This window comes from Hypanus sabinus, chromosome 21 (assembly GCF_030144855.1).
Source record: "Hypanus sabinus isolate sHypSab1 chromosome 21, sHypSab1.hap1, whole genome shotgun sequence".
Taxonomy (NCBI): domain Eukaryota; kingdom Metazoa; phylum Chordata; class Chondrichthyes; order Myliobatiformes; family Dasyatidae; genus Hypanus; species Hypanus sabinus.
The window spans coordinates 30,497,299-30,521,699 of NC_082726.1; the positions used below are offsets into that span (position 1 = coordinate 30,497,299).

Genomic DNA, 24,401 nt, shown 5'->3' on the forward strand with positions numbered 1-24,401 from the left:
GGACCTAATAATCCTAGAGTTGGCCATGGAGACTGTGGATCCACTAACTGCCATTTCCCAACATTCCAGAGTCCAGAATCGTTCCCACTGTCAGAAGGTAGCAATCGAAACCGCGGATCTATTAAAAAAAACTAGCTAGTATGAGATGGAACTCTGAATAGCAGCAATAAATCTTACTGGACAACAGTATTTTGAATGATTTCATCACTGAATGATTGACTTCTTTATCTTAATTGCACTTTTTTAATAAGCAATTTATTTTAATTTTCAACAGAAAAATTATAAATTCAGAAAAGAGCGTTGTTTTGTAAACAGTACTTTTCAGGCACTTCACAAAAAGGCCACAAGATCATAGTTCCAGAGTTTTTCCTGATAGGTGAATCGGTGATGTGCAGAGAATTGTCCTCTGTATAATGGTCATAGGTAAAGATCTGGGGAATTTACTGTTGAATGTATACTTGCTATACAGATACATCCTTGCTTCATGTACAACACAGTAGGGAGCACAGCTGTGCCTGCTCTGACCCAGCCACACACAGTGTTTCAGAATAAATAACAAACTAACCATCTACAACCAACTACCAAATACAGCTTCAGACATACAGAAGCAACAGACTGTAATGTTGAATATTTTACTATCAATACGTTTCTGCTCTTTTCCTGCACCTAGGGTTAATGGGAACACCAATGGCTTCCATGTATGGAATAATTCCTTTAAAATTTGGATTTCTGAATTATCTCAGCGTTACTTTTTTCTATCCTTTTCTTATTAAACAGAACACCACACTCTATTTTAAGCAAACTATTTCCATTTGTTTTTGAATACCATAGTGCCCAATTCTCAAAGTATTCAAATGTGATGAGCTGAACATTACATCATAAACATTGTTAAAGATGATGAGTGAATCCCACCACCCCATTTCTTGTCATGCTTCAAAGGTTTCCAGCTCTTCGAAGTTCTATATTTGCAAACAATTTGTCTACGGCGTCCATAACTAGCTGTGTTCTTTCGGCGACCAGAACAGTGTAAACCTTACAGCCAGTGAGGCAGGTTGGAAATGTTGCCTTCATATTTAAACAAAAAGCAAGGAGTCATCACACTTATAAATGCAGACTGGACAGATGCAGGGGAAGGAAGAGGAGAAAGGAACCAATAGGGAAGGGCAGAGAAAGGGAGGATGGGAGAGAGGAATGGGGAAAGGGACAGGTAGGAAAGGATGGGGATGAGAACAGAGATGTCAGTCTGACAGGAAAGAGCTTTCTGAATAGAATCATAAGTAACACTGAATCAATGGTTTTGGAATCCTGTTCAATTTGAACCAAAATCAGAAATGGCTCTCAACCCTCCTTGGTCAAAGTACAAGTGAAGTAAGCCGCACTTTGGAAGTCCAGTGTACAGCCAGTGGGGTGGTCATTTCCTCATGTGCAGCTCATCTTGAAACTTGGTGCTGCTGTATCGAGCGTGAAAACCTTTCTTATTTATGGTGTCATCAGTGTAAAATCGGATCATGATCGAGTCTCCTGCAGAGTACACGTCTTCCAGAAGCTAGGGAAAGAGAAATGAAGAGTTAAGTCAAGCTGGTTAAGGAACTGGTTTAACCTCCAAGAGACAGAAATTGTTCATAGTTGGATTCAAGAGGAACTTTATTTTAAAACTGTATATATCACAACCGGGCTGAAGACTGAGCGTCATGGGTAGGGCCTGCATTTATTGCTCATCCCTAATTGTCTTCGAGAGGTAGTGGTGATGAACCATAATTTTATTAACTGGATTGAGAAGCTGATTGGCTAATGCTCCCAGGTCATCCCTTTCTGTGGCAGGCCACTGATTTACACAGCTGCAGTGCTTCAGGTGAAGGGGTTCCCTTGTAGATGATGACAATGAAAGGAGAGTAGTATCTTCCTAATGTAGGGAGGTGTTAACCTGAAAAGAGACCTCCAAGTGGTGGCACTCCCATGACCCTGTCGGCCTTGCCCCTCTTGGTGGTGTAGGCCGTGATTTCTGTGAGGTTCTGCTGCTTAGCTGAGGTGAGTAACTCTAGTGCACTTTACAAAAGCCACACACTGAAGCCACCTTGCCCAAGTGGTGGATTGTCCTGGGCTGCAGATGAGGTGCCAATGAAGCAAGCTGCTTTGCTGTGAATGCTGGCCCTGCACTCATCCAGGCAAGTACTCTCATTTATGCCTTAGAGTGGAAAACCTTTGGATGTTAGGAAGTGAGTGTAGGACACCCAGCTTCCAATCTGCTCTCAATGGGTAACAAGTCTCTGGTTAATGGTGGTCCCTAGGATATTGATGTTCAGGTCCCAGAGATGGTAATGTCAGTCAATGTCAAGGATAGGTGTTCAGACTCTCTCCTTCTGCCTATGTTACACTTCATTAATCAACGCATGCCTGAATGTTGTCCTGTTTTTGCGGCTTCGTCTGCTGAGGAACTGGACACTATGGAGTCATCAGAGAACATCCCACTTCATACTAATGAAAGGTTGTTGCTGCAGTAACATCCAAATGGTTGGATGTAAGGCACCCAGGGGAACTGCTGCAGTAATATACTGGGACTGGGAGTATTGTCTTCCAACAACCACAATCATTGTCCAGTAGGAAAGCAGTGAATCCACACACTGGGGTGTTTCCTTGCTCATGCCTACTTGGCCATCTTGATGCCACACTTGATGAAATGTTACTGATGCCACTGGCAGTCACTCTCACCTCACCCCTGCCACCTGCTCTTTGGCCCATGCTTGGACGCAGGCTGTGATAAAGCCTGGAGCTGAGAGGCCCTGGAAAAGTCACAATGGCCATCAGTGAGTAGATCGGATTTGTCAAGTCTTTAGTGAATGTGACCGTAAGACATAGGTGCAGAATCAGGCCATTTAGCTCCACCATTTCATCATGGACGTAGCTGGACGTAGTTGTTAGGTAGATGTCCGGATAATAAATGATATGGGGTTGGCTTAGTTCCTGAGTGCAGGTCTTCGGTACTATAGGGATATTGCCTGGCCCTCTGATCTTTGCCTTCTCCAGACATTTCTTGGTATCACACTGATGAACTGAATTAACTGTAGGCAGGCTTGGATGAGGGTGGCGATCTCAGAAATAGCTGAAACAGATCACCTTGCTGGTACATCTGGCTGAATCGTCATTAAATCTGAGCTCTCCCTTTTGCTCTCATGAGCTGGGCCCTCGCTGTGTAGCTGTCTGGGGCTGCCCCCCCCCCCAGTGAGCCGTTTCAATGCCACTCCCATTCACGGCCAGATGTAGTGGGTTTGCAGAGCCGTGATCTGATCTGTTCGTTGCCAGACTGGAAAAGGAACAATGGCATTTTCTGAAAAATTATCTGTTTAAACATATGTGAATCAATCGTTGCTTATTAAATAGACTCTCTCACAAAATAAACAAAAAGCACATGATCAACCAACCAATCACAGAATGCTCTTGCATGTAGCTCACCTGACTCTCCTCAGTCTCATCCTTCTTTCCCAGGGCCCAGTCAGAGTCAAATAGCATGGAAACAGGCCTTTCGGCCCAACTGGCCCATGCCAACCAGGGTGCCCATCAAGCTAGTCCCATTTCTCCGGGTTTGCCCCATATCTATGTATCTGTCCAACTATTTTTAAAAGGTTGTTTCTATAGCTACCTCATCCACTTCCTCTGAAAGATTATTCCACTTACATACAATGACACCACGTATTTGGGTGTCATCTGAAAATGGCTTGTACATTTGCATTCAAATTGTTGATAAAGACGAAACAGGCCTAGCGCTGACCTGAGCTCCATCACTTGTCACAGGCCTCCGGACTGAGAAGTAACCTCCCACCAACACCCTTCGCTTTCTACCGTCGAGCAAACTGCAGATCCACTTAACCAGCTCTCTTTGGGTCCCATGTACTCTAATTTTCCAAAGCAGCCTACCTCGTAAACGTCCTGTTGAAGTCCCTTATTTAAAAGCCTTACTGAAATCCATATAAACCATGCTTAACACCCTGCTCTCGTTGAATTTCTAGGGTCACGTCATCAAAAAATTTAATCAAGCTCAAAAGACACTATCTTCACCAGCAAAGACATACTGGCCACCTTTAAGCAGCCACAGATACTTGTATAATTGGTCAGACACTGGAGAATTACCTAGTTGTATATGTTTTAAGACATCTAGTACTTCCTCTACTGTCATGCTGACTATCCCCACAATCTTACCCAATTCCCAAATTTTTGAGCCTTGATCCATGGAGAAATATTCATTGGAAACCTTGCAGTTCCACACAGGGATGTCTAGTCCTGTCCCAGCCAATGTTCCGAAGTGTTAGTGTGCATGGGATTTTCCAGACTTTGCCCTGCCCACTAATTTTGTAAACCTTACCCCTGATCCACAGAATCTCCCAAGTCGAGGGGCCGCACTGTCAGGACCGTCGTATATCTCCATGTAATCGTATCCGCAGTCAGCCTCCTCCTCGATTTCAAATGTCTGAAATATCAGCTCCACCCCGTAGCCATCCTCTGCCATGATCACCCAGTCACAATGCAGCTGGCCAGGGTAATTGTTGTCTCCAAACTGTGCGTGAGAATACAAGTCGTTGGTTCTGACCTTGGCTCTGAGATGCCCACCACACACTGAAGAACAAGAGTTACTGAGTTACTGTACAATGCCAGTACTGGCTGCTCAACCCCATCCCAGGAAGCATTGAAAGGGTCTGAAGCAGAGATGAAGAGTGGGCCTTTGGGCCAACATCAGCGTCTATTTACACTTACCTCAGAGTCACTGTGCTGTGCAGCATAGAAACTGACCCTTTGGCCCATCACATCCATGCTGACCCCTTTTTTTGCCCCATGCTAATTTGATTTGTCTACTCACATTTTGATTTTCCCCACTTTCCCAACATAAAATAGACCAGACCGGGTAAGAATGGTAGATAACCTCCCTACAGGCACTGGTGAACTTGGCTGGACTTTTGACATTAATAACAGCCACAGTTTTCCTTTCCAACAAGGGGACCACAACCTTGTCGGTGGGTTTGAAGGCTTTCGTGCCTCAGTGACCTGGAGAGCTATGTTGGCTGGAGTCTGAGCTTTATGCTTCGGCTCTTGGTAGGGTCCCCATGCTGAACGGGTCAAAGGGTACAGGTCAGAACAAGAGTGGTCCACTGTTCCTCTAGGTTTGGGGATTCAGCTCAGGGCTAACAAGCCTGACTGGTAAAACAAAATTGTTACGGAAACAGCAATGAAGAATCCTTCTATATTTGAGTGTGACGGTATTCCTGAGTCTCCATCTGGGACGTGCGTGGCTGACAGTTGAGAAAACCAAGCGGAAGCTACCAACACGATGAAGGAGGCCTCTCAATGCAGCCTGAGAAAGATAGCCTATATTGCTGCCTTAAACACCTTTAAAAATATTAATATTTAAATATTCAAATTTACTAGTGAGTTTTGAACTTGTGTCCCTGAATCAAGATTCCACAGTTCTCTTTACTGGCTCAGTAACCTAACCACTAGCCTACCAAAGGAACTGAAAGTGGAATGCTCAGAGTGACTGAGTGGATTCCTTGTCCTCGTTGGTGTCAAACTGGAATATTGCTGATGGTGTACCCAAACTAGACAGTGAAGAGCATTTCATCGCAGCCTTGACCAGTGCTGTACCAGGCCAGGTGTGAGCGAAGGGTAGCAGGAAATCTATCCCATAACGTGTGGATGAGCCAGAGGTTTTGGCAGCTGATTCTACTTATGCCAAGCCCTCAGCTCCACCAGCCGAAGCCCAAGGCTGGAGAGAAGTACAGCAGTGTCAGTGGAAGACAGCAACGATCCCTCACGGGGGACAGTTCAGTGAGTGGGGGCTAGCTGGATGGAAAAGGGCGGAATATGGGACAAGGTCAAAGAACCTGTAGAAAATGGGCGAGGCTGAACTTCGGAGTAACCAATTTCACTCATCGCCCGAGGACTGAAATCAAAACCATGCTGGGGGTTCACAGCAGGTCATGCAGTACTTGAGAGTGAGGGTTGGCATTCAGGTTATTGTCTTTTACCCCCAATGCTTTCTGTCTACTTCAGCCTTACAGCATCTGAGAAAATCTGCTATCTGACTGTTACAAAGGCCAAGTCCTTTAGGCTGCATTTAACCTGAGGATCACATCTCACCTGTACTGTGTTTTGCCTGAAATCCTTTCCTCTGGATCGAAGCATCAGAGAAAAACTTGATGAACATTTTATTCCCCGTGGTGACGAGTGTCTCTGGTTTTTTACTCCCACAGTATCGGGCCAGCAAGGAGGACCTTGTACCCAGACCATCGTAGACCTCGAGATAGTCATAAACACATTCCTGATGCTGCTCAATTTCAAACTCGCTGAAGGCCTATTGGATGCAAGTTGGAAGGATTTAGTCTGAGGACTGGTAAGAATAGATCCCTGCTATTCCAGCTCAACCCACTCCCAACATTTTCCCAAACCACTCGAGGTGATATTTCCAATTTAGTGTCACTCCTGAGTTGGCATTGAGGGGACTGGTTCACCCTGAGTGTGCTTCACTGCTCGGTCTAGCGGTGGAAACCTGCTTCAGGTAAGCCCACTGAACTGCTTGCCTTCTTCTCGTCCCAAACAAGGCCACGACACCACCCTCTTCCAAGGACCACCCGAATCCCCTGAGTTCCACCACCCCTTCGCTGATCCAACCTCTCTTTCACTTATGATCCTCAGATCAGATCCAGGCAGCCTCCCCCTGATCCTCATTCCCAAACCGAATCTCCAACATTCCCCACCCTGCAGGCGGTCCACAGAATGACCCCCCATCGGACTAACAGAGACACAGTGGCAGTCTTCCCCCCACTACTCTATCTATGGGCTTTGTGAACAAGAGTCCCACCCCACCGCCTCAGTTCTCAGCATGGCAAAATAGGCAGGGATTCCTCAATCAGAACTTTCACGTTGCCATTCACCGCGCCTCCTCCGGCGCTGGGCAAGTACAGGCCCATCTCACTGCCGTTTGTGTGACCCTGCTGTGCATGCAGGCTTGTAGAGCGTCAGGACACCTTGAGGTCATGAGACAAGGGAGTCCCTTCCCTCCGAGTGCCGACTGGAGTCGCAACAGAAATATTTACCAGCTTGACCCTGTGCCCCGGGGGCGCAGAGATGCTCCAGGTACACTCCTTGCGGTTGGGATACTTGTCTGGCCAGTTGGGACTGGCGATCACTCCCTCCACGCTGCTTATTGAATTTCTGCAGCCAGCTGTAGGAGAAGGGGAGGAAGGAATTTAAGATCACTTTGGACATTGGGGAGCATGCCTTATGAGAACAGGTTGAGTGAACTCGGTCTTTTCTCTTTGGAGTGAAGGAAGATGAGAAGTGACCAGATAGAGGTGTATAAGATGATGAGAGGCATTGATCGTGTGGATAGTCAGAGGCTTTTTCCCAGGGCTGAAATGGCTGCCACAAGAGGACACAGGTTTAAGGTGCTGGGGAGTAGGTATAGAGGAGATGTCAGGGGTAAGTTTTTTACTCAGAGCGGTGAGTGCGTGGAATGGGCTGCCGGTGACGGAGGCAGATACGATAGGGTCTTTTAAGAGGTTTTTAGATAGGTACATGAAACTTAGTAAAATAGAGGGCTATAGGTAAGCATAGTAATTAGTAAGGTAAGGACATGTTCGGCACAACTTTGTGGGCCAAAGGGCCTGTAGTGTGCTGTGGGTTTTCTATGTTTTTCTATAATTAATTGAGTGTACTGGAGAGGTCCGAATGGGGGACCATCTCTGCCCAGTGCCCAAATGTGGGGCTCCACCCAGTGCCTGATGTCCACATTCTTAACTTTTCCTTTGGCTCTCAAGTCTGTGCTGACCCTCAATTACCCGTTACCGATCTCTGATTCTCCTATCACTCCTACACTTGGGATTGTTTAAAACAACCAGTTAAGTCACCATCTTGCACATCTTTGGGCTGTAGCCAGTGCAGCCAGGTGGAGCCAGCACAGTCACAGGAGAATGTGCAAACTCCACACAGGCAGCTCTGGAGGTCGGGATCAAACCTGGGTCTCTGGAGCTGTGGTCCACTTCATACAGGCTTCAAAAAATTCAGCATCTGCATCGTGTGTCAGGAAAGGCATCAAGTCCCATGTTGGTGTGTCCATGTCAGAGTCATAGAGCGCGGCAGTAACAGAAACAGGCCATTCAGCCCATCTATTCTCTCTAGTCCCATCAACTTGCACCCAGATCATAGCCCTCTACACACCCCCTCATCCAAGGACCTATGCAAATTTCTCTTGCATGTTGAAATTGAACCTACACCCAATACTTCCGCTGGCAGCTCAGTACATGCTTGGGTAGTACATCTTTGGTGGAAAACAGCAACCATTCCCGAGGCACTGGACAGACAACATCCGTCACGTCCACAAACTCCATTTCCTCTGACTGCTCTGTGCGTTTTTTGCCCCCCCATTCCTATTGCACACTGCTGCATCAAAGTGAGCTCACAAACAAATTTTCCAAACCCCTCAGTTCCTCGTTACAACAGTGTCAGAGGAGTCTCCCAACACTATTCAATTAATTTTCTCAACATAAGCAGGCCCTCAGCAAAAACCCACTGACCTCCTCTGGTCCTTCATCTCTTTATGGCAATGCTCTCCACGCCCCTTCCCAGTCTCTGCAAGCTCCCGCAGCCAAACATTCAGCTTCTTGGACCCTGGCCTCTTCTGCCACTCCTGTGTGGCAACATTCACACACCCCACCAAACCTCGCCACCCCTCTGCATCTCGACCACAGGGACGTATCTGAGCTCTTCTCAGGTACCTTTCTCCCGTCTCTCTGGAAAAAGCCTAGAATGCGCTTTCACATCAAAGATGTAAGGTAGATACAAGTCGTTATGAAAAGCTGCCTACGTAACTATACAGTAAGGGACAAGATGGAAGAAGCTCCCTGTAAAGACGCCTCATTACTACAAAGTCAGGAGCTGCAGGTGAGGTTGACACAAGTGTCCTCCTCAGTTACCTGCATAGCAAGAATTCCTCAGCCTGGCATGGAGCTAGCGGGGTAGTGGAGAATGTGTTGGTGGGGAGAGAATGTGCTGGTGAGGGTGCATGAGTGGGTAGGTTGGAGACCGTGTGCTGGTGAGAGATTGCGCTGGTGAGGGTGCATGAGTGGGTAGGTTGGAGACCGTGTGCTGGGGAGAGAATGCGCTGGTGAGGGTGCATGAGTGGGTAGGTTGGAGACCATGTGCTGGGGAGAGAATGTGCTGGTGAGGGTGCATTAGTGGGTAGGTTGGAGACCGTGTGCTCGTGTGGCCAAGCCACCTACCTTCTTTACAGTCGAGGCCGTTCTCGTGCAGCGTGAACCCATTGCGACACTGGCAGATGTAAGTCCCGACTGTGTTCACACAGTCGTGCTGACAGCCCCCGTTATTCACCGAGCACTCGTCCTTATCTGAGGGGGAGGAAGAGTAAGTCAGACAAAAACGTGCCCTTCATAGAGAGGCAAAGAGCATCGGATAACATGGAACCTGGTGCAAAGCTCGGGGAAGCCAAAAGAGCCTGGTCTGGCTGAACCTTGTAGCAGAAGTGAGGTGATCAACTCGCAGCAAGGGTTTGGGAAAGGCCATGGCAGGTGAAGGAATGCTCTAAGCAGCAGGGGGAAATGGAGGGGCACGGGTTAAAGGTCCTCTCAGTGTAACCCGATTTCTGGCAACATTACAGAAACGATCTCAAGAAGGCAAAGTTCACTTCCCCCCACAAGGTGCACCCCCCCCCCCCCCCCCACCGGCTTTCACCAGACTGACACACTCCAGGGAGGTCATTGGCAAAGCCCTCATCAAAACGAGCAAAGGAGTTGCCCTGGGAGAGGCACTGGTCTGTAGTGAGTAGAGATCAAGCATGAGCAACGTGGGGTCAGCGACGTGCCACCTTCTGGTTGGGCAGGCACGAGGTTCTTTACAAGATAGCCCTTTGTTGTACCCCAAAGGAGAAGCTTTGAAGCTGTCTTCGAGAGCTGGCTCTTGAAATTCAACCCCCTGAAGGCTGGCGTTAGGACTCAAGCTTGCACAACAACATATGGCACGCGGTTTGCAGTTTCTAACCACATTTCCTGTTGAAATCTAGTTGTGATTTACCCAAACTCTGGCACCAACTCCTTTCTCATCAATGCTGATCAATCTCATCAATTTCTCATCTTGCAGAAGGCAAGATGCGTATTACTCACTGGAGCGAAAGATTTTAACTTATGAAGCCTGTAGTTATGAGTCTTATCACACCGGAAGCAGAGAGCTGTGTCACTCTGCTAGGTTAGCGTGGTTTTAAACAGACCACGTTTAACACGCAGGGCAGCACAGTTCTCAGCTCCTGGGCTCTACTGCACTGAGGCACAAGTAGGGCACTTGGCCATGCACACCCTCTCTCCGCACCATCCAGCCTCCTTCAGGCACCAGTGTGGCCCCTGAGCATCTAGTTTGACATATTGCTCAGGTGTCAGTGACCCCTCACCTTTCTCTGCTTCCCAAGCCCCTCAGAACACCCTTCACACTGCTTCCATGACCTCTGCAAGTGAAGTATGTTATAACTGCAAGATAAATGTATATATAAATAAATAAATACATTTAATGTAACAAGTTTAATGCAGAATCTGTAAATGACTGCAAAGCCCAGTGAGTGATACATTACGCTGTGGACTGACTTAAGGCCGGCTTTAAACCCTCTTGAAGGCACCAGATCAAGATAACATTAAGGATGTCACAGCTTTTCACATGAAAAAGCTGATCATTGGGACAGAAGCCCCTGACGACATCATTGGTGGCTGATATTCAGTGTGTAGGGACCACACTCATCCAGTGGAGAGGCCCTCTGTCCAAGATTGCTGCTCCCCTAGTGGCTGAGGTGCCCAACACCCAACCGTGGTACGGGAGGCATCAGCAGATCTCCAGTCAGAGCAGGCGTGAGAGTCTTTGCTCAGGAGGTCACGCCTGCCACTGCATCAAACCTCTAGAGTTCATCGTCCCCTGAACCGGTGCTCACCTGCAAAGAACTGTCCTTTGAAACCTTTCTTGGACACGGTGTTGTCAGACTTGAACTCGATCCGCATGTTGTTGAATTGCGAGGTGATGACGTCAGGCCTCTCGGTGCCACAGAACCTGCCGTGCAATTTTGATCCGGAGGAGAGCCCACTGTGAACCTCGACGTAGTCGTACTTGCACACCTGGGGAGGGGCATGGCACTGTCAGCACAGCTTCACACAGGATGCAGCCTGTGTGTGCACGCGCGCTCGCACTGGGTTTGTAGGGGAGTGCGCGTGTGTGTGAGTGTGAGAGTGTGAGTGTGAGAGTGTGAGAGTGTAAGAGTGTGAGAGTGTGAGAGTGTGAGAGTGTGAGAGTGTGAGAGTGTGTGTGTGAGAGTGTGAGAGTGTGTGTGTGAGAGTGTGAGAGTGTGTGTGTGAGAGTGTGAGAGTGTGTGTGTGAGAGTGTGAGAGTGTGTGTGTGTGTGTGTGTTGTAAGGGAGTGTATCTGCGCAGGCATGTGTCTGTGTGCGTGCAGAGTGCTGAGGTGTAGGGGTGTGTGAGTGTGAGTGAGTGTGTGTGTGTGTATGTATGTATGTGTGTTGTAAGGGAGTGTATCTGTCTGCGCAGGCGTGTCTGTGTGTGCATGCAGAGTGCGTAGGGGTGTGTGTGTGTGGGGGGGGGGGGCAGTACTGGTGTGACTTCATGTTCAGCCTCTGATGTTTAATCCCGCAGTGCACAACTGACCTCTGCTCGCCCACACCCAAGGTGGAGGGGTAACTTCAGGGGCCAGTGGGAGCCCTCTGAGAACCTCCTCCATCCCAATACCCACCCTGTGCCAGACATCCACCCCCAACCCCAACCCCACACCCTGTCCCAAATGGCAATCTGCAGAAATTTGTGGAATGAGCAGTTACAAGTTGCACGCCTGCCTGTGACAGGGTCAGCTGAGGGGTGTGGTGAGGTTGGGAGAGGAATAACCCCTTCACCACACTGACAACAGAACCTACCACCCTGGGGTCCCCATACTGACACCAATCTGAGGTGGCACACCAACATGTAACAGTCACCATGTTCGCCCCGCCCCACACCAACACCACCCCTTCCCCTGCAACATCCCGGTGACACCAGACACGACCTACGTCGTTTCCCTCCAGCTCGAAGGCCTCGAAGAGCAGGGAGATGCGATACTGGGCCGGGGCGACGAGCTGCCACACACAGTGCCGGTTGGTAGGGTACTCGTGGGGCCAGCCAGGGCTGCTCACCGTGCCGTTCAGAGCAGTGAGGAATCCACCACAAGCAGCTGTGGAATAAGACAGCAGAGGTCAGTGTACTTGTGGTCAATGGTACCCGGGGTAAACAGCACCCAACACAGCCTGGGCACCCAGGGTCGACAGCATCCAACACAGACTGGGCACCCAGGGTCGACAGCATCCAACACACCCAGGCATTCGGGGTCAATGGCATCCAACACAGCCTGGGCACCCAGGGTCAACGGCATCCAACACACCCAGGCATCCGGGGTCAACGGCATCCAACACAGCCTGGGCACCCAGGGTCGACAGCATCCAACACAGCCTGGGCACCCAGGGTCAACGGCATCCAACACACCCAGGCATCCGGGGTCAATGGCATCCAACACAGCCTGGGCACCCAGGGTCAATGGCATCCAACACACCCAGGCATCCGGGGTCAACGGCATCCAACACAGCCTGGGCACCCAGGGTCGACAGCATCCAACACAGACTGGGCACCCAGGGTCGACAGCATCCAACACACCCAGGCATTCGGGGTCAATGGCATCCAACACAGCCTGGGCACCCAGGGTCAACGGCATCCAACACACCCAGGCATCCGGGGTCAATGGCATCCAACACAGCCTGGGCACCCAGGGTCAACGGCATCCAACACACCCAGGCATCCGGGGTCAATGGCATCCAACACAGCCTGGGCACCCAGGGTCGACAGCATCCAACACAGACTGGGCACCCAGGGTCGACAGCATCCAACACACCCAGGCATTCGGGGTCAATGGCATCCAACACAGCCTGGGCACCCAGGGTCAATGGCATCCAACACAGCCTGGGCACCCAGGGTCGACAGCATCCAACACAGCCTGGGCACCCAGGGTCGACGGCATCCAACACAGCCTGGGCACCCATGGTCGACAGCATCCAACACACCCAGGCATTCGGGGTCAATGGCATCCAACACAGCCTGGGCACCCAGGGTCAACGGCATCCAACACACCCAGGCATCCGGGGTCAATGGCATCCAACACAGCCTGGGCACCCAGGGTCAACGGAATCCAACACAGCCTGGGCACCCAGGGTCAACGGCATCCAACACACCCAGGCATCCGGGGTCAATAGCATCCAACACAGCCTGGGCACCCAGGGTCAACGGCATCCAACACACCCAGGCATCCGGGGTCAATGGCATCCAACACAGCCTGGGCACCCAGGGTCAACGGCATCCAACACACCCAGGCACCAACTGTAATAAGTGCCCATTGCAGTCTGGACACTCGGGGTAAACAGAATCCAACACAACCCAAGCACCCAGGGTAAAAACACCCAATAGACATGGTTCCAGCTGGACTGGTGCCACCATGTGCACAGCACCCAATCCTCTGTACCCTCATCCCGAGACCGAGCCTCCTCACCGTCACCCTGAGACCGACCCTCCGCACCCTCGTCTTGAGTTCAACAACCAGATGCTGCAAACCATCACTTGGTCTTTTTTGTGCAAAGTTAAGGTCATTTACTTATTCCCCAAGCATGTTGCTCTCGTATAGAACCCCTGACTGTAGAGCAAAGCACAGGTGGGGTGGGGTGAGCGAGCAGTAGAGAAGTGGGAGGGAGATGAGTGAGAAATGGAAAGGTGTGGGGAAGGGGGCGACTCATGATGAGGGGTGGTGATCGGTGATCAGGGATGTGTCGTTGACACTCTGACAAGGGTTCAGCCATGGGGGATTGGGGGATTGGTTTGGGTGCAGAGCAGTTGGGTTCACCCTGTTGGAGGGGTCAGGGGAGGTTGAGTACACTTACCTTCACAGCTCTTGCGGTCTGCTGCCAGCTCGTAGCCCGGTTCACAGGCGCACCTGTAGCTGCCCAGGGTATTGACACATCGCTGCTGACAACCACCGTGCTCTGGCCGGGCACACTCGTCCTCCTCTGCGATGGAACACAGCGGGATCAGTGTGTTTCCCCACTGCTTGAATGGCGCCACATAAATGCAGCAGGTTGTTGTTACACGCCAGGTTCTCCTCCGGCATTACAGTAACCAGACTGCAGGAACATGGCGCTGTCATTGCAACAATCAGCAGTCCCTGTCACCCCAGTACCCAGGGCTCAAGTGCTGCCTGTCACAAAATACATTTCCCTTCAGTGACCCCTGTCCCCACCCTAAACTGCACTCTGCAACTTTCATATTCCTGTATGTGGTTTCACTGCCAAACTTCCCTTATTTCATTGCCTCTGTGTTAATTGCCCTCTCTCTAACTCTGCTAATGTCACTTAAGTTTTGTTTGGAGATACATCACAGTAACCAGCCCAACAATCCCGTGCCACCTTTGTGACCAATTAACTAAAGTGCATCTTCAGATGTGGGAAGAATCCCGAAGTCCATGAGGAAGCCCGCACCGCCATGAAGAGAGCTACAAAGACCTTGCAAACTGTGGCAGAACTGAAGCTGGGGTGTTGCCGCTGTGACAATGCTGCATTGTGCCGCCTGTTTACATATGGTACCATACTGTTAACTCACAGATCAAATGACCTTGTTCAGTTTACCCCCATGGTAACCCTGCCTCACCCTAACAGAGATTTTAATTTGCTCTCTCCATCCCTCCCCCACCATTATCTTTGAAAGTAAATTAACCTTTGAATGCTTGAAGCCCACTGCTCTTCTCCCTTTGCTGAAGGATCTCCCACCTGGATCAGTCATTTCTCTTTGCGATACACACAAAATGCTGGAGGAACTCAGCAGGCCAGGCAGCGGCAATGGGAAAAGGTACAGCCCGATACATTGACTGTACCACTTCCCTAGATGCTGCCTGGCCTGCTGAGTTTCTCCAGCATTATGCGTGTGTTACTTGAATTTCCAGCATCTGCAGATTCTCTCTTAGTTACTTCTCTTTCCAACAATGCCACCACATCTGCTGAGTGTTGCTACTAAGTTGCTTAATTTAGATTTCCAACTTCTGCAACTGTTGAATTCCATTATTGGTCATCTAGACATTGTCTCACCACTGGCCTGGACAACGAAGTTTATTTCAATTCAGTTGTACTTACTTCTTCTAGTTATAAACCTTCAATAACTTAATTCCAAACTCAATTCTAAACCCCTAGGTCTGGGACTCAGTACCTCCCTTTACAACTGACTTCTTGAGCAACACACAGCTATCAGTAAGAATAGATAGCAACATCTCTGCCATGACTACCTTCAACACTGGTGTCCCACAAGGACTCTGCATCCTCAGCTCCCTTCTTTATTCCCTATTCACTCAGGGGAGTGTGGCCAGATGCTGCTCGAAGTGTATCTACACGTTTGTAGATGATACCACTGCAGTACACCAAACCTCAAACAATGACAAGTAGGAGTTCAAGAAGGAGAAAGAGGCCTTGGGACACAGTGTCATCACAAAAACCTTTCCTCTATGTTAGCAAAACGAAGATCTGGTCATTGACTTCAGGAAGGGGGCAGTGCCCATGTTTCTGTTTTACATCAACAGTGCCAAGTGTTGAAAGCTTCAAGTTCCTGGTGCAAACATCACCAACTGCTTATCCAACCACATTTATGCCACAATCAAGAAAGCACACCAGCACCTTTACTTCCTCAGGAGGTTAAGTCAATTCCACTGCTGCTCACCAATTTTTACAGATAAGCCATAAATGTATCTTATTAGGTTACATCACTGCTTAGTATGGCAACTGCTCTGCCCAAGACTGCAAGAAACTGCAGAGAGTTGTGGGCACAGCTTAGCACATCATGGAAATAGACTGCATCCCTCCAGGCAGTCTGTCTACACCTCTCCCTGCCTCAGTAAAGCAGCCAGCATCTGACAATAACTAATTACCAAACAGTAACGTGCAGTTTGCTTTCCTAAATATTATTCTTTGACGAATCACTAGGATACCCACCACACACGGCATCTTAGAGCTCTGCACTCTCTAGATCAGGGGTTCCATGAGAGGTCGCTAAGGCTTCTGCGAGAGATCATGATGGTGCTAGTGCTCGCCATGGTGGGCAGTGACTGAGCAACCCTGTTAGCAATCTCAGCCCAGAACGGCAGTGCGCAGTAGGAATGTGCATGGCTGAGGGACCAAAACACTTGAGATAAAAACATGTGAGGATGCGAAGAGGCCTCAGAGGATGTAGGCAAACTGGGTGGACGTGGCAGATGGAGAATAATGTCAAGTAATTTACTTTGATGGAAATAGCAGAATTGTTGAGTATCTCTGAAATGTTGAGAGACTTGTATGAACTTACACACTTGATTTGAAGCTTCGTCAAAGGTGAAGGGTGGCACAATAGCGTTGTGGTTAGCACAACACTTTATGGTACCAGCGACCCGGGTTCAATTCCCACCGATGTCTGTAAAGAGTTTGTACTTTCTCCCCGTGACTGTGTGTGTTTCCTCTGGGTGCTCCAGTTTCCTCCCTCAGTCCAAAGATGTACCAGTCAGTAAGTTAAGTGGTCATTGTCCCGTGATTAGCCTAGGATTAAACTGGGGAATTGCTGGGCAGCACAGCTCAAAGGGCTGAAAGGCTCCTCGATGTAGGTCAATAATAAATTAATTAATATGTGGTTATTGTGTAAAATTAAAGCTCTTGATGTAGGAGCTAATGCTTAGTGTGGACAAAAATGAGCTGTTTAACATGCAAAAGTATAAAAAGCAGTTAGCAGACAAATGATAAGTTGGCCCTTCTTGTTCCTTTCCATGCTTTGTGGAACATTAAGCGGCATTTTTGCTGTTTCCGGAGCATTTTGGACTGCTTTTTACGAGGCCAAGTTGTTAGCTTGACGCTCAACCTAGCACGGATGGAAAGCGTGCAAGAGGCTGGTTGGATTCGAACTCGTGACCATTTGCCTCCAAGTCCGGTGCTGATGCCACTACACCACTGGCCGGCTACGTTTACTGCAATAAAGTGCAATTGCAAAAATGAAATGTCTCATATTGACACTTCACATGAAGTATTTTTGCAATTGCAGTGTCTTCAGCTAAAACAAGAAAAATGCACTTGCAAAAGAGACAGGGAAACAAAAGATTTATCTGTCAGGATCTTGAGATAAAACGTAATAGACACTTTAGCCCAAGGTGTTGTGCCAACACGTGGTCCATACCTTTCAATTCCCTGTACATTCACATGTCTATCTAAGAGCCTTTTAAATGCCTCTATCATATTTGATCCCCTCCCCCCCCCCCAATTAGACTGTTATTATCCTCTGTTTACCAGAACTCTGTTTAAGCTCTTTAGCCCTGGTTACCACACCCTGCTATCATGGGCACCCTGTGCAATACTACCATCAATTCTTATCTGGACAGTGTGAATGTGCACCTTTTATTCTGTAATATTTTGGTAATTCTTGCACTACCATCTTATCACTGTGAACTTGGAAATCTTGCTCTGTTTATTTTTGGAGCATATAGAATTTTACACGTCTTGTATTGTACAGCTACCACAAGACAACAAATCTCACAACAATGGTAGTAAACCTGATGCTGATAGCACAACCAATCAAACCCACCCTTGAAAAAGTCTGCAGCGAATCCAGCCTTGCTGATTGAATTATCTGACGAAAACCTCATCCAGAGTTTGTTGGAGGTGGATTTGATATCATTGGGTTTAATGTAACCACAGAAGAGGCCAATGAGGGGTGCAGCTGGGCCGTCACCATCACGGATCTCCAGGAAGTCATACGCACAGGTATCGTGCCGCTCCATCTGGAAAAGACAGACGTTGGAGAGGGAGGCGTTTGTGCAGAGAACCAGCTCGGATCCCAGCAGCACATAGATTTTCCCAGTGAAGGCTACAGACAACTCATTCGCCTTTAGCTCCACACACACCCCAGTACTGATGGCCCTACTCACTGGGGACTGCCCTGTGTCCAAGGGGGTAGATTCACAGTGGGACAACCACACTCCATTCCATCAGAAATGGTTCAGGACAAGAGGCCCATGCCTGAGGACTCCTTTCCTATCAGGGGCAGTGCTGACGTTTTATACTTATGACTGTGAGGCCAAGCAGAGTTTAAGTTTGCTGATGACACCGCTACCATTGGCCAAATTGAAGGCTGTGACAAATCAGCATATAGGAGGGAGATTGAAGATCTGGCTGAATGGTGCCATAACAGTAACAATGTCAGCAAAACCAAAGAGCTGATTACTAACTAGAAGAAGAAACCAGAGATCCATGAACCATTCCTCAAAGGACCAGAGGTAGAGAGGGTCAGCAGCTTTAAATTCTTTGGTGTTATCATTTCAGAGGAACTGTCCTGGGACCAGCACGTAAGTGGTATTACAAAGATGCCACAGCAGTGCCTCTACTTTCTTACAAGTTTGCAAAGTTTTGGCTTGTCATCTAAAATTTTCACAAACTTCAATAGATGTGTGGTGGAGAGCATACTGATTGGTTGCAAAGGGGATCTGAAAGGCGGAATTTTCACTCAGAGGACAGTGGGTATATGGAAAGAGCTGTCAGCGGAAAGAGAGAGCTGCGTACAGTTACAATCTTTAAATGACATTTGGATAGGTACACGAATAGGGAAGGTTTAGAGGGCAAGGGTCAAATGCATGCAAATAGATAGCTGGGCCAAAGGGCTTGTTTCCATGTTGTATAGCTCTTGGAATCCTTTTTCTTGTGTTCAGACTGCTTGTCTTCTTGAAACTGTTTTGCAGCTTCCTCATAATTTATCCTCTAAGTCTCATAGGCAAATAATGAAATATTATGGTCTGTTTCCTCAACATAAATAGCTGGGGCCTAAGCACTGATTGCTATGGTAATCCAGTAGTCACTGTCTCCACTCATTCTTATTTTCCGTTTCCTATCTGCCAACAGATTTTCAGCCTGTCCTAACACTCCCCCTGCGATCAGGCTTTCAATTTTCACAAAGGTGTTTATACAGAACTTCAGCAGAAGCAGTCTGAAAATCTAAGCAGACAACTCCCACTCATCACTGGATACCTCTTCAGGAAACTCCAGTAGGCTTGTGCAACATAGTCTCCTTTTGGGTTAGGTGGGAGGGAGGGAGAGGGGGAGAGGGAGGGGAGAGAGGGAGGGAAAGAGAGAGAGAGGGAGAGGGGGAGGGAGGAGGAGGGAGAGGGAGGGAGGGAGAGAGAGGGAGGGAGAGAGAGGGAGGGAGAGAGAGGGAGGGAGAGAGAGAGAGGGAGGGAGAGAGAGGGAGGGAGAGAGAGAGAGGGAGGGAGAGAAAAAAACACTGGAAGGTCTCTTTAAGAATGGTGAATCGCTTCTACAGAATGGTTCTTTTAGAGTGAGTTGTTCCTTTCTCACCAGCTACTGTGCAGACCACATGGGAAGCTCTTGGTCCAACAATGGCTTTGTTTAACAAATTAGAATTCAAGGGACTAAATTACAATTTCTCTTGCTCAAAGACAACCAACACAGGTGCACCCTAAGGATATTTATTTAACCCATTGCTCCCTCTACGCTCATGTCTCTGTGTCTAGGTACAGCTTAACTGCCATCTATAAATTCGCCGATGACACGGCTGTTGGCAGAATCTCAGATGATGATGATAAGGTGTATGGGACTGACATAGTGGGGCTGGCTGAATGGTGTGTGGCTGTAAGACCAAGGAACTGACTATAGACTTCAGGAAGGGGAAGTCAGGAGAACACACATTTCTAACTGAAGGGGGTCAGCGCTGGAAAGGGTGAGCAGCTTCAAGTTGCCGAGTGTCAACATCTCAAAGGGAGTATTGATGTAGTACTGATGCAAAGGCACACCAGTGGTTATACATCGCTAGGAATTTGAAGAGATTTGGTAGGTCACCAAAGACCCCAGCAAGTAGAGTGAAGTGCATTCTGACTGGTTGTATCATCGCCTGGTACGAAGGTTCCAATGCACAGGATCGAAAAACTCGACAGGACTGCAGACTCAGCCAGCTCCGTCATGGGCTCTAGCCTTCCCACCATCAAGGGCATTTTAAAAAGACAGTGCCTCAGCAAAGCGGCATCCATCATTAAGGTACACCCCTCCCCAATCCAAGACATGCCCTCTTCTCATTACTACCATCCGAGAGGAAGCACACACGTTTAGGAGCAGCTTCCCCTCTGAATGGTCCATCAATACTAACTCACTATTTTTCTCTCTTTTTCCATTATATATTTTTATTACTGTAACCATAGTGATTTTATCTATTGCACTGTACAGCTGCCAAACAACAAATTTCACAATGTATGTCAGTGATAACAGACATGATTCTGATTTGATTGTTGTCCAGTCAGTTTGTACCAACTTAAATTTCACCGCATTCTCCTCAGTTGCTACCAATGTTTACCGATGGATCCATATCTTTGTTGAACACTGAACAGAGCTGTGTCAGATCCGGTGACCGCATGGGGTTTCGAGAGCACACCGGACAGGTGATCCATCGGCTGAGATCAGTCCGCAGAGGGTGACTCTCTATGGTCAGCAATGATGGGAGCAGACTTACCTCAAAGGCCTGGAAGACCAGGCCCACCTGGAAATGCTTGGGGATAGTGATTATCCAGATGCACTCCTTGGAAGGCCGGTAGTCATCAGGGTAGTTGGGAGACTGAATCTGGCCAGCGTCCTTGTGGAGTTCTCCTCCACAGATCGCTGGAACACAAGAGAAGGTCAAATCTGCCAGGTTCCTCATGAAACATCATTTAGAGACTCTTGGAAATAAACTACTTGTATTAATACAGTACTTTTAACTATGAAATGTTGTGAAATGTTTACTGGCAGGATGGCTTTGATATTGGCTTATTATTGTCACATGTACCAAGATATAATGGAAAAACTTGTTTTAACAGATCAATTCGTTACACAGTGCTTTGAGCTAGAGAAAGGTAAAACAATATTAATGCAGAATAAAGTGTAAAAGCTACTGAAAGTGTGGAGTGCAGGTGTATGATGGTGCACCATTGTAATGAGATAAACTGTGAGGCCAAGAAGCCATCTTATCATACAAGTCTGATAAGAGTTGTCCTTAAGCCTGATGATACCTGCCTTCAGGTGATTTGTATCTTCCGCCCAATGGGAGAGGGGTGAAGAGAGAACATTTGACACAGACCCCAGGGGTGTAGGCAGACTTAGCTACCCCTGGGTCCTGGAGGCAGTGGAAGGTTCCTCTAGGCTGACTTTCTGGTAATTTTCCAGGAGTATGTCTCTGCCCGATTATTGCTGGAGAAAGGACAGGTGTCCACAGGAGGCATGGAGAGAGGTATTCTGGGACGTGTTGGGCCCTGCAGACTTCTTAGATAATAACAGGAGTCATTCTCTGGGATTATTTAGTCTGGGATTATTATTATTATCTCTGGTGTTTTTATTGTAGCACTGCAGTGATGTAGAATTTGAAATGAATGTATATTTGTTAAAAGAAAAAGCAGGTGGTCCACACCTTCATAAACAGCAGAGAATCCCCGGCCTACCCAGTTACTGCTGCTGTGGAATTCGACCCAGAGCCGACTGTCGCTGGACACGATGGGTTCCGGGATCCTTCCACCACAGAACCTGCCTGGGAGAGGAGACAAAAGCAAACTCAGTCGAGGCAAGGTCCCAGAGCTGCAGACCCTGGCTGGCCACAGTGTGCCGGTGGGAGCCCCCGCACGGGCTCTCTTGTTGTTCTGCGGGACAGCCACAGTGCTGGACGCTCTTCAGAAGGAGCTGCTCGGTGGTACAGTTCCCATCAGCCATGCCAAACAACAGCGGCCGCTCCCTAGCCCCCAATCAGCCTCTGGGAGAGGTGACCACATCCCGTCTCTCCCACACCAGAGGACCACAAACAGCAAGGCTCTCCCCGGGACAGGAATGGCCTGTGTCTGGAATGAAGGCACTGCACCTTGTTGGGGCAAAAGCCTGGAGATCTGGGACCCTCCCTTCCACAAGAACATGGGATTCCGGCCCCAAGTCCTGTCGCTCAGGCTGGGGGCTGTGGTACACAGTTGACTCCCTGGCACTGCCAGGGGCAGTGGGCAACAGCGTATGGCACAGTGTTATCTTGGCACCTCCGGAGGTACTCTTGGCTCTGACAGCTTGACGAGGGGCGATGCGATGCCCCCTCGCACACCCACTGTCCAGAGTGAATCTGCCGACTGGTTACCTCCTGTCACTGAAAGGGATCAGCGAGACTAAACCCCCCACCTTGCTCACTCCCTCCATGGGTTCAAAAGCCGACTTTAACCTCAGCTGCAATGCATTCCGCATCCCGGCATCTCCACCCTGGGAAGGCCCACCTTCTCCCGGGCTCCCCTCTAACTCCAGAGGGTAACATGGGGGGAGAAGACTCTTCTGTTGACAGATACTGGTTCTGTGAGATGCCTAGTCGGTGCCCCCGCCTCATGATGGCTCGCCTGCAGTCTGGCCAACCGGGCACCCAGGGTGCTGGGATTGGGAGTGCACTGCTCCAAGGCCGATGGAGGCAGAGACGCACGTTTAAGTACCTGTATCAGCACCTGAATCGCTGAGGTACAGTGGGCTGTGGACCGGTAAATGGGATGGGTGATTGAACCCAGCTCTCCAGCTGTGCCCACTGCGCCTCGCAGTGGTGAGGAGAGGGTGGAGCACACTCCTCATCTGTAGACTGTGTGAATTCACCCTGCAGGACTAACATTCCCCCTCACCATGCTCAACAGCCGTGGAGGTTTCCCACCCATTCCCAGCTTGTGACACTTCTACCAGCCCTTGGCCAGTTCTGGACAACACTTCACTTGGGTTGTATCCCAGGGACCGACTTAAACTGTGCAGTAACACTCTCTGCTGATGATCCAATCAATCAATAAAATTGTTTCCAAGCGCAGGTTCTGCCTGAGCATCAACCACAAGCACATCAACGAGACCTCACACTGCAATGCCCATTTCTACAGCCCCGTCTGCACCACGGAGACCACGTGACACTATGGTGAGATCAGCCCTCTCTACCAGGGCCTGGGCAGCTGTGCACCCATGGCTGGTTGCTGCGTGGGTAAGAACAGCCAGCATTCTGTGCCAGGCACCCAGGGCAGAGCACCAGGATTGGGTGCAGCATTTGGGGGAAGCACTGACCAGCTACAGCACTGCTGAGGGTGGGGCAGTGGTGGTGGTGACCAGTGGGGTACTGCTGGGCACACTGCTGTTTGTCATCTGTTCCAACGACTCGGATGACAATACAGTTAACATGGTAAGTAAGTAAGTTAGCAGATGACACCACAAGTTGGAAGTACAGCAACACAGTGAATAGGGTTATCCAAGATGAGAACAGGATCCAGATGAACTGGTGATGTGGGCCAAGGAATGGCAGACTGAATTTTACTCAGTTAAGAGCAAGGTGTTGGGCTTCAGTAAGTTAAACCGGAGCAAGGTGTACACAATAAATAGCAGGGGTCCTGTAGAGTGTTGTAGAACACGGACCGAGGAGTACAGGTAGATGGTTCCCTGGAAGTGGAGGCGCAGGTGGACAGGGCGGTGAAGAAGGTGTTGGGCATACTAGCTTTGAACAGTCAGGAGACCAAGTACAGTGGCTGGGTCATCATATTACAGCCGAGTATGATATTGTTGAGACTGCACTGTGTAGAGTTCTGGAAGGGAAGGAACATCGAACTCCAACACAAAGCACACCTTCAACAGGGACAAACCAAAGAACATGGCTAACAGCTCAGGTGTAACAGGTAACATAAAGAGAGAACACACAAGGAAAAAAGTTGAGCTGGTCAAAGCCAGCATGAGAATTCGTACCCAGGAGTGGCGCTTTCCTCGAGTACCCATTCCGTACCTCAATGTAATCGTACCAGCAGAGACGGCTCTTAAACAGGTCCATAGTGGTGAAGTTTAAAATGATCTGAAAAACATGGAGCACTTTGTTTAAACCTTGCGCACACCTCCACCTCCTGAGATCCCAACTCTGTTGTCTACTGTCTGATAACGTTAACTTACTGTGTTATAGCACTGCTGTTACCTGTGCCTTCGTGGTGTGGAAGGAGTACTGGTAACATGGCTCACCTCCAGCCCACTGTCGCTTCAGCAGGTGCCAAGGCAGGCGGGCCCACCCTCTCTCCAGGAGCAAGGCAAGGCAGCACTGCAGCATGGTAGGGCACTCAGCCCTCAGGTTCCCAAGTCTCTGCAAGAGCAATCCCACTCCCTCCTAAAATCCACACAACTTCCTTCGCAGATAGTTACCTCATCTTGGGAGGCACAGTAGCAGAGTAGAACAGTTTACAGCATCAGCAACCCAGGTTCAATTCCTGCTGCTATCTGTCAGGAGTTTGTA

The 24,401-nt window shown here is 49.0% G+C and overlaps 1 protein-coding gene across 3 annotated transcripts in view; it reads right to left on the reverse strand.

Annotated features, from left to right (window-relative positions):
* Window positions 1–260: 260 nt before the first annotated feature.
* The window catches only part of LOC132378913 (tolloid-like protein 2), a 94,466-nt gene continuing 70,325 nt past the window's right edge, over window positions 261–24,401 (reverse strand). For all 3 annotated transcript variants that reach the window (XM_059946225.1, XM_059946222.1, XM_059946224.1), the window contains 12 exons: window positions 23,870–23,972; window positions 21,558–21,674; window positions 20,628–20,773; window positions 17,700–17,895; window positions 14,000–14,125; window positions 12,092–12,252; window positions 10,973–11,153; window positions 9,267–9,392; window positions 7,083–7,210; window positions 6,127–6,340; window positions 4,358–4,608; window positions 261–1,546 (listed from right to left, as the gene is read on the reverse strand). In XM_059946225.1, coding sequence (XP_059802208.1) covers window positions 1,412–1,546; window positions 4,358–4,608; window positions 6,127–6,340; window positions 7,083–7,210; window positions 9,267–9,392; window positions 10,973–11,153; window positions 12,092–12,252; window positions 14,000–14,125; window positions 17,700–17,895; window positions 20,628–20,773; window positions 21,558–21,674; window positions 23,870–23,972 — 1,884 coding nt within the window. In that variant the 3' untranslated portion in view covers window positions 261–1,411. The remainder of the gene's footprint in view (window positions 1,547–4,357; window positions 4,609–6,126; window positions 6,341–7,082; window positions 7,211–9,266; window positions 9,393–10,972; window positions 11,154–12,091; window positions 12,253–13,999; window positions 14,126–17,699; window positions 17,896–20,627; window positions 20,774–21,557; window positions 21,675–23,869; window positions 23,973–24,401) is intronic.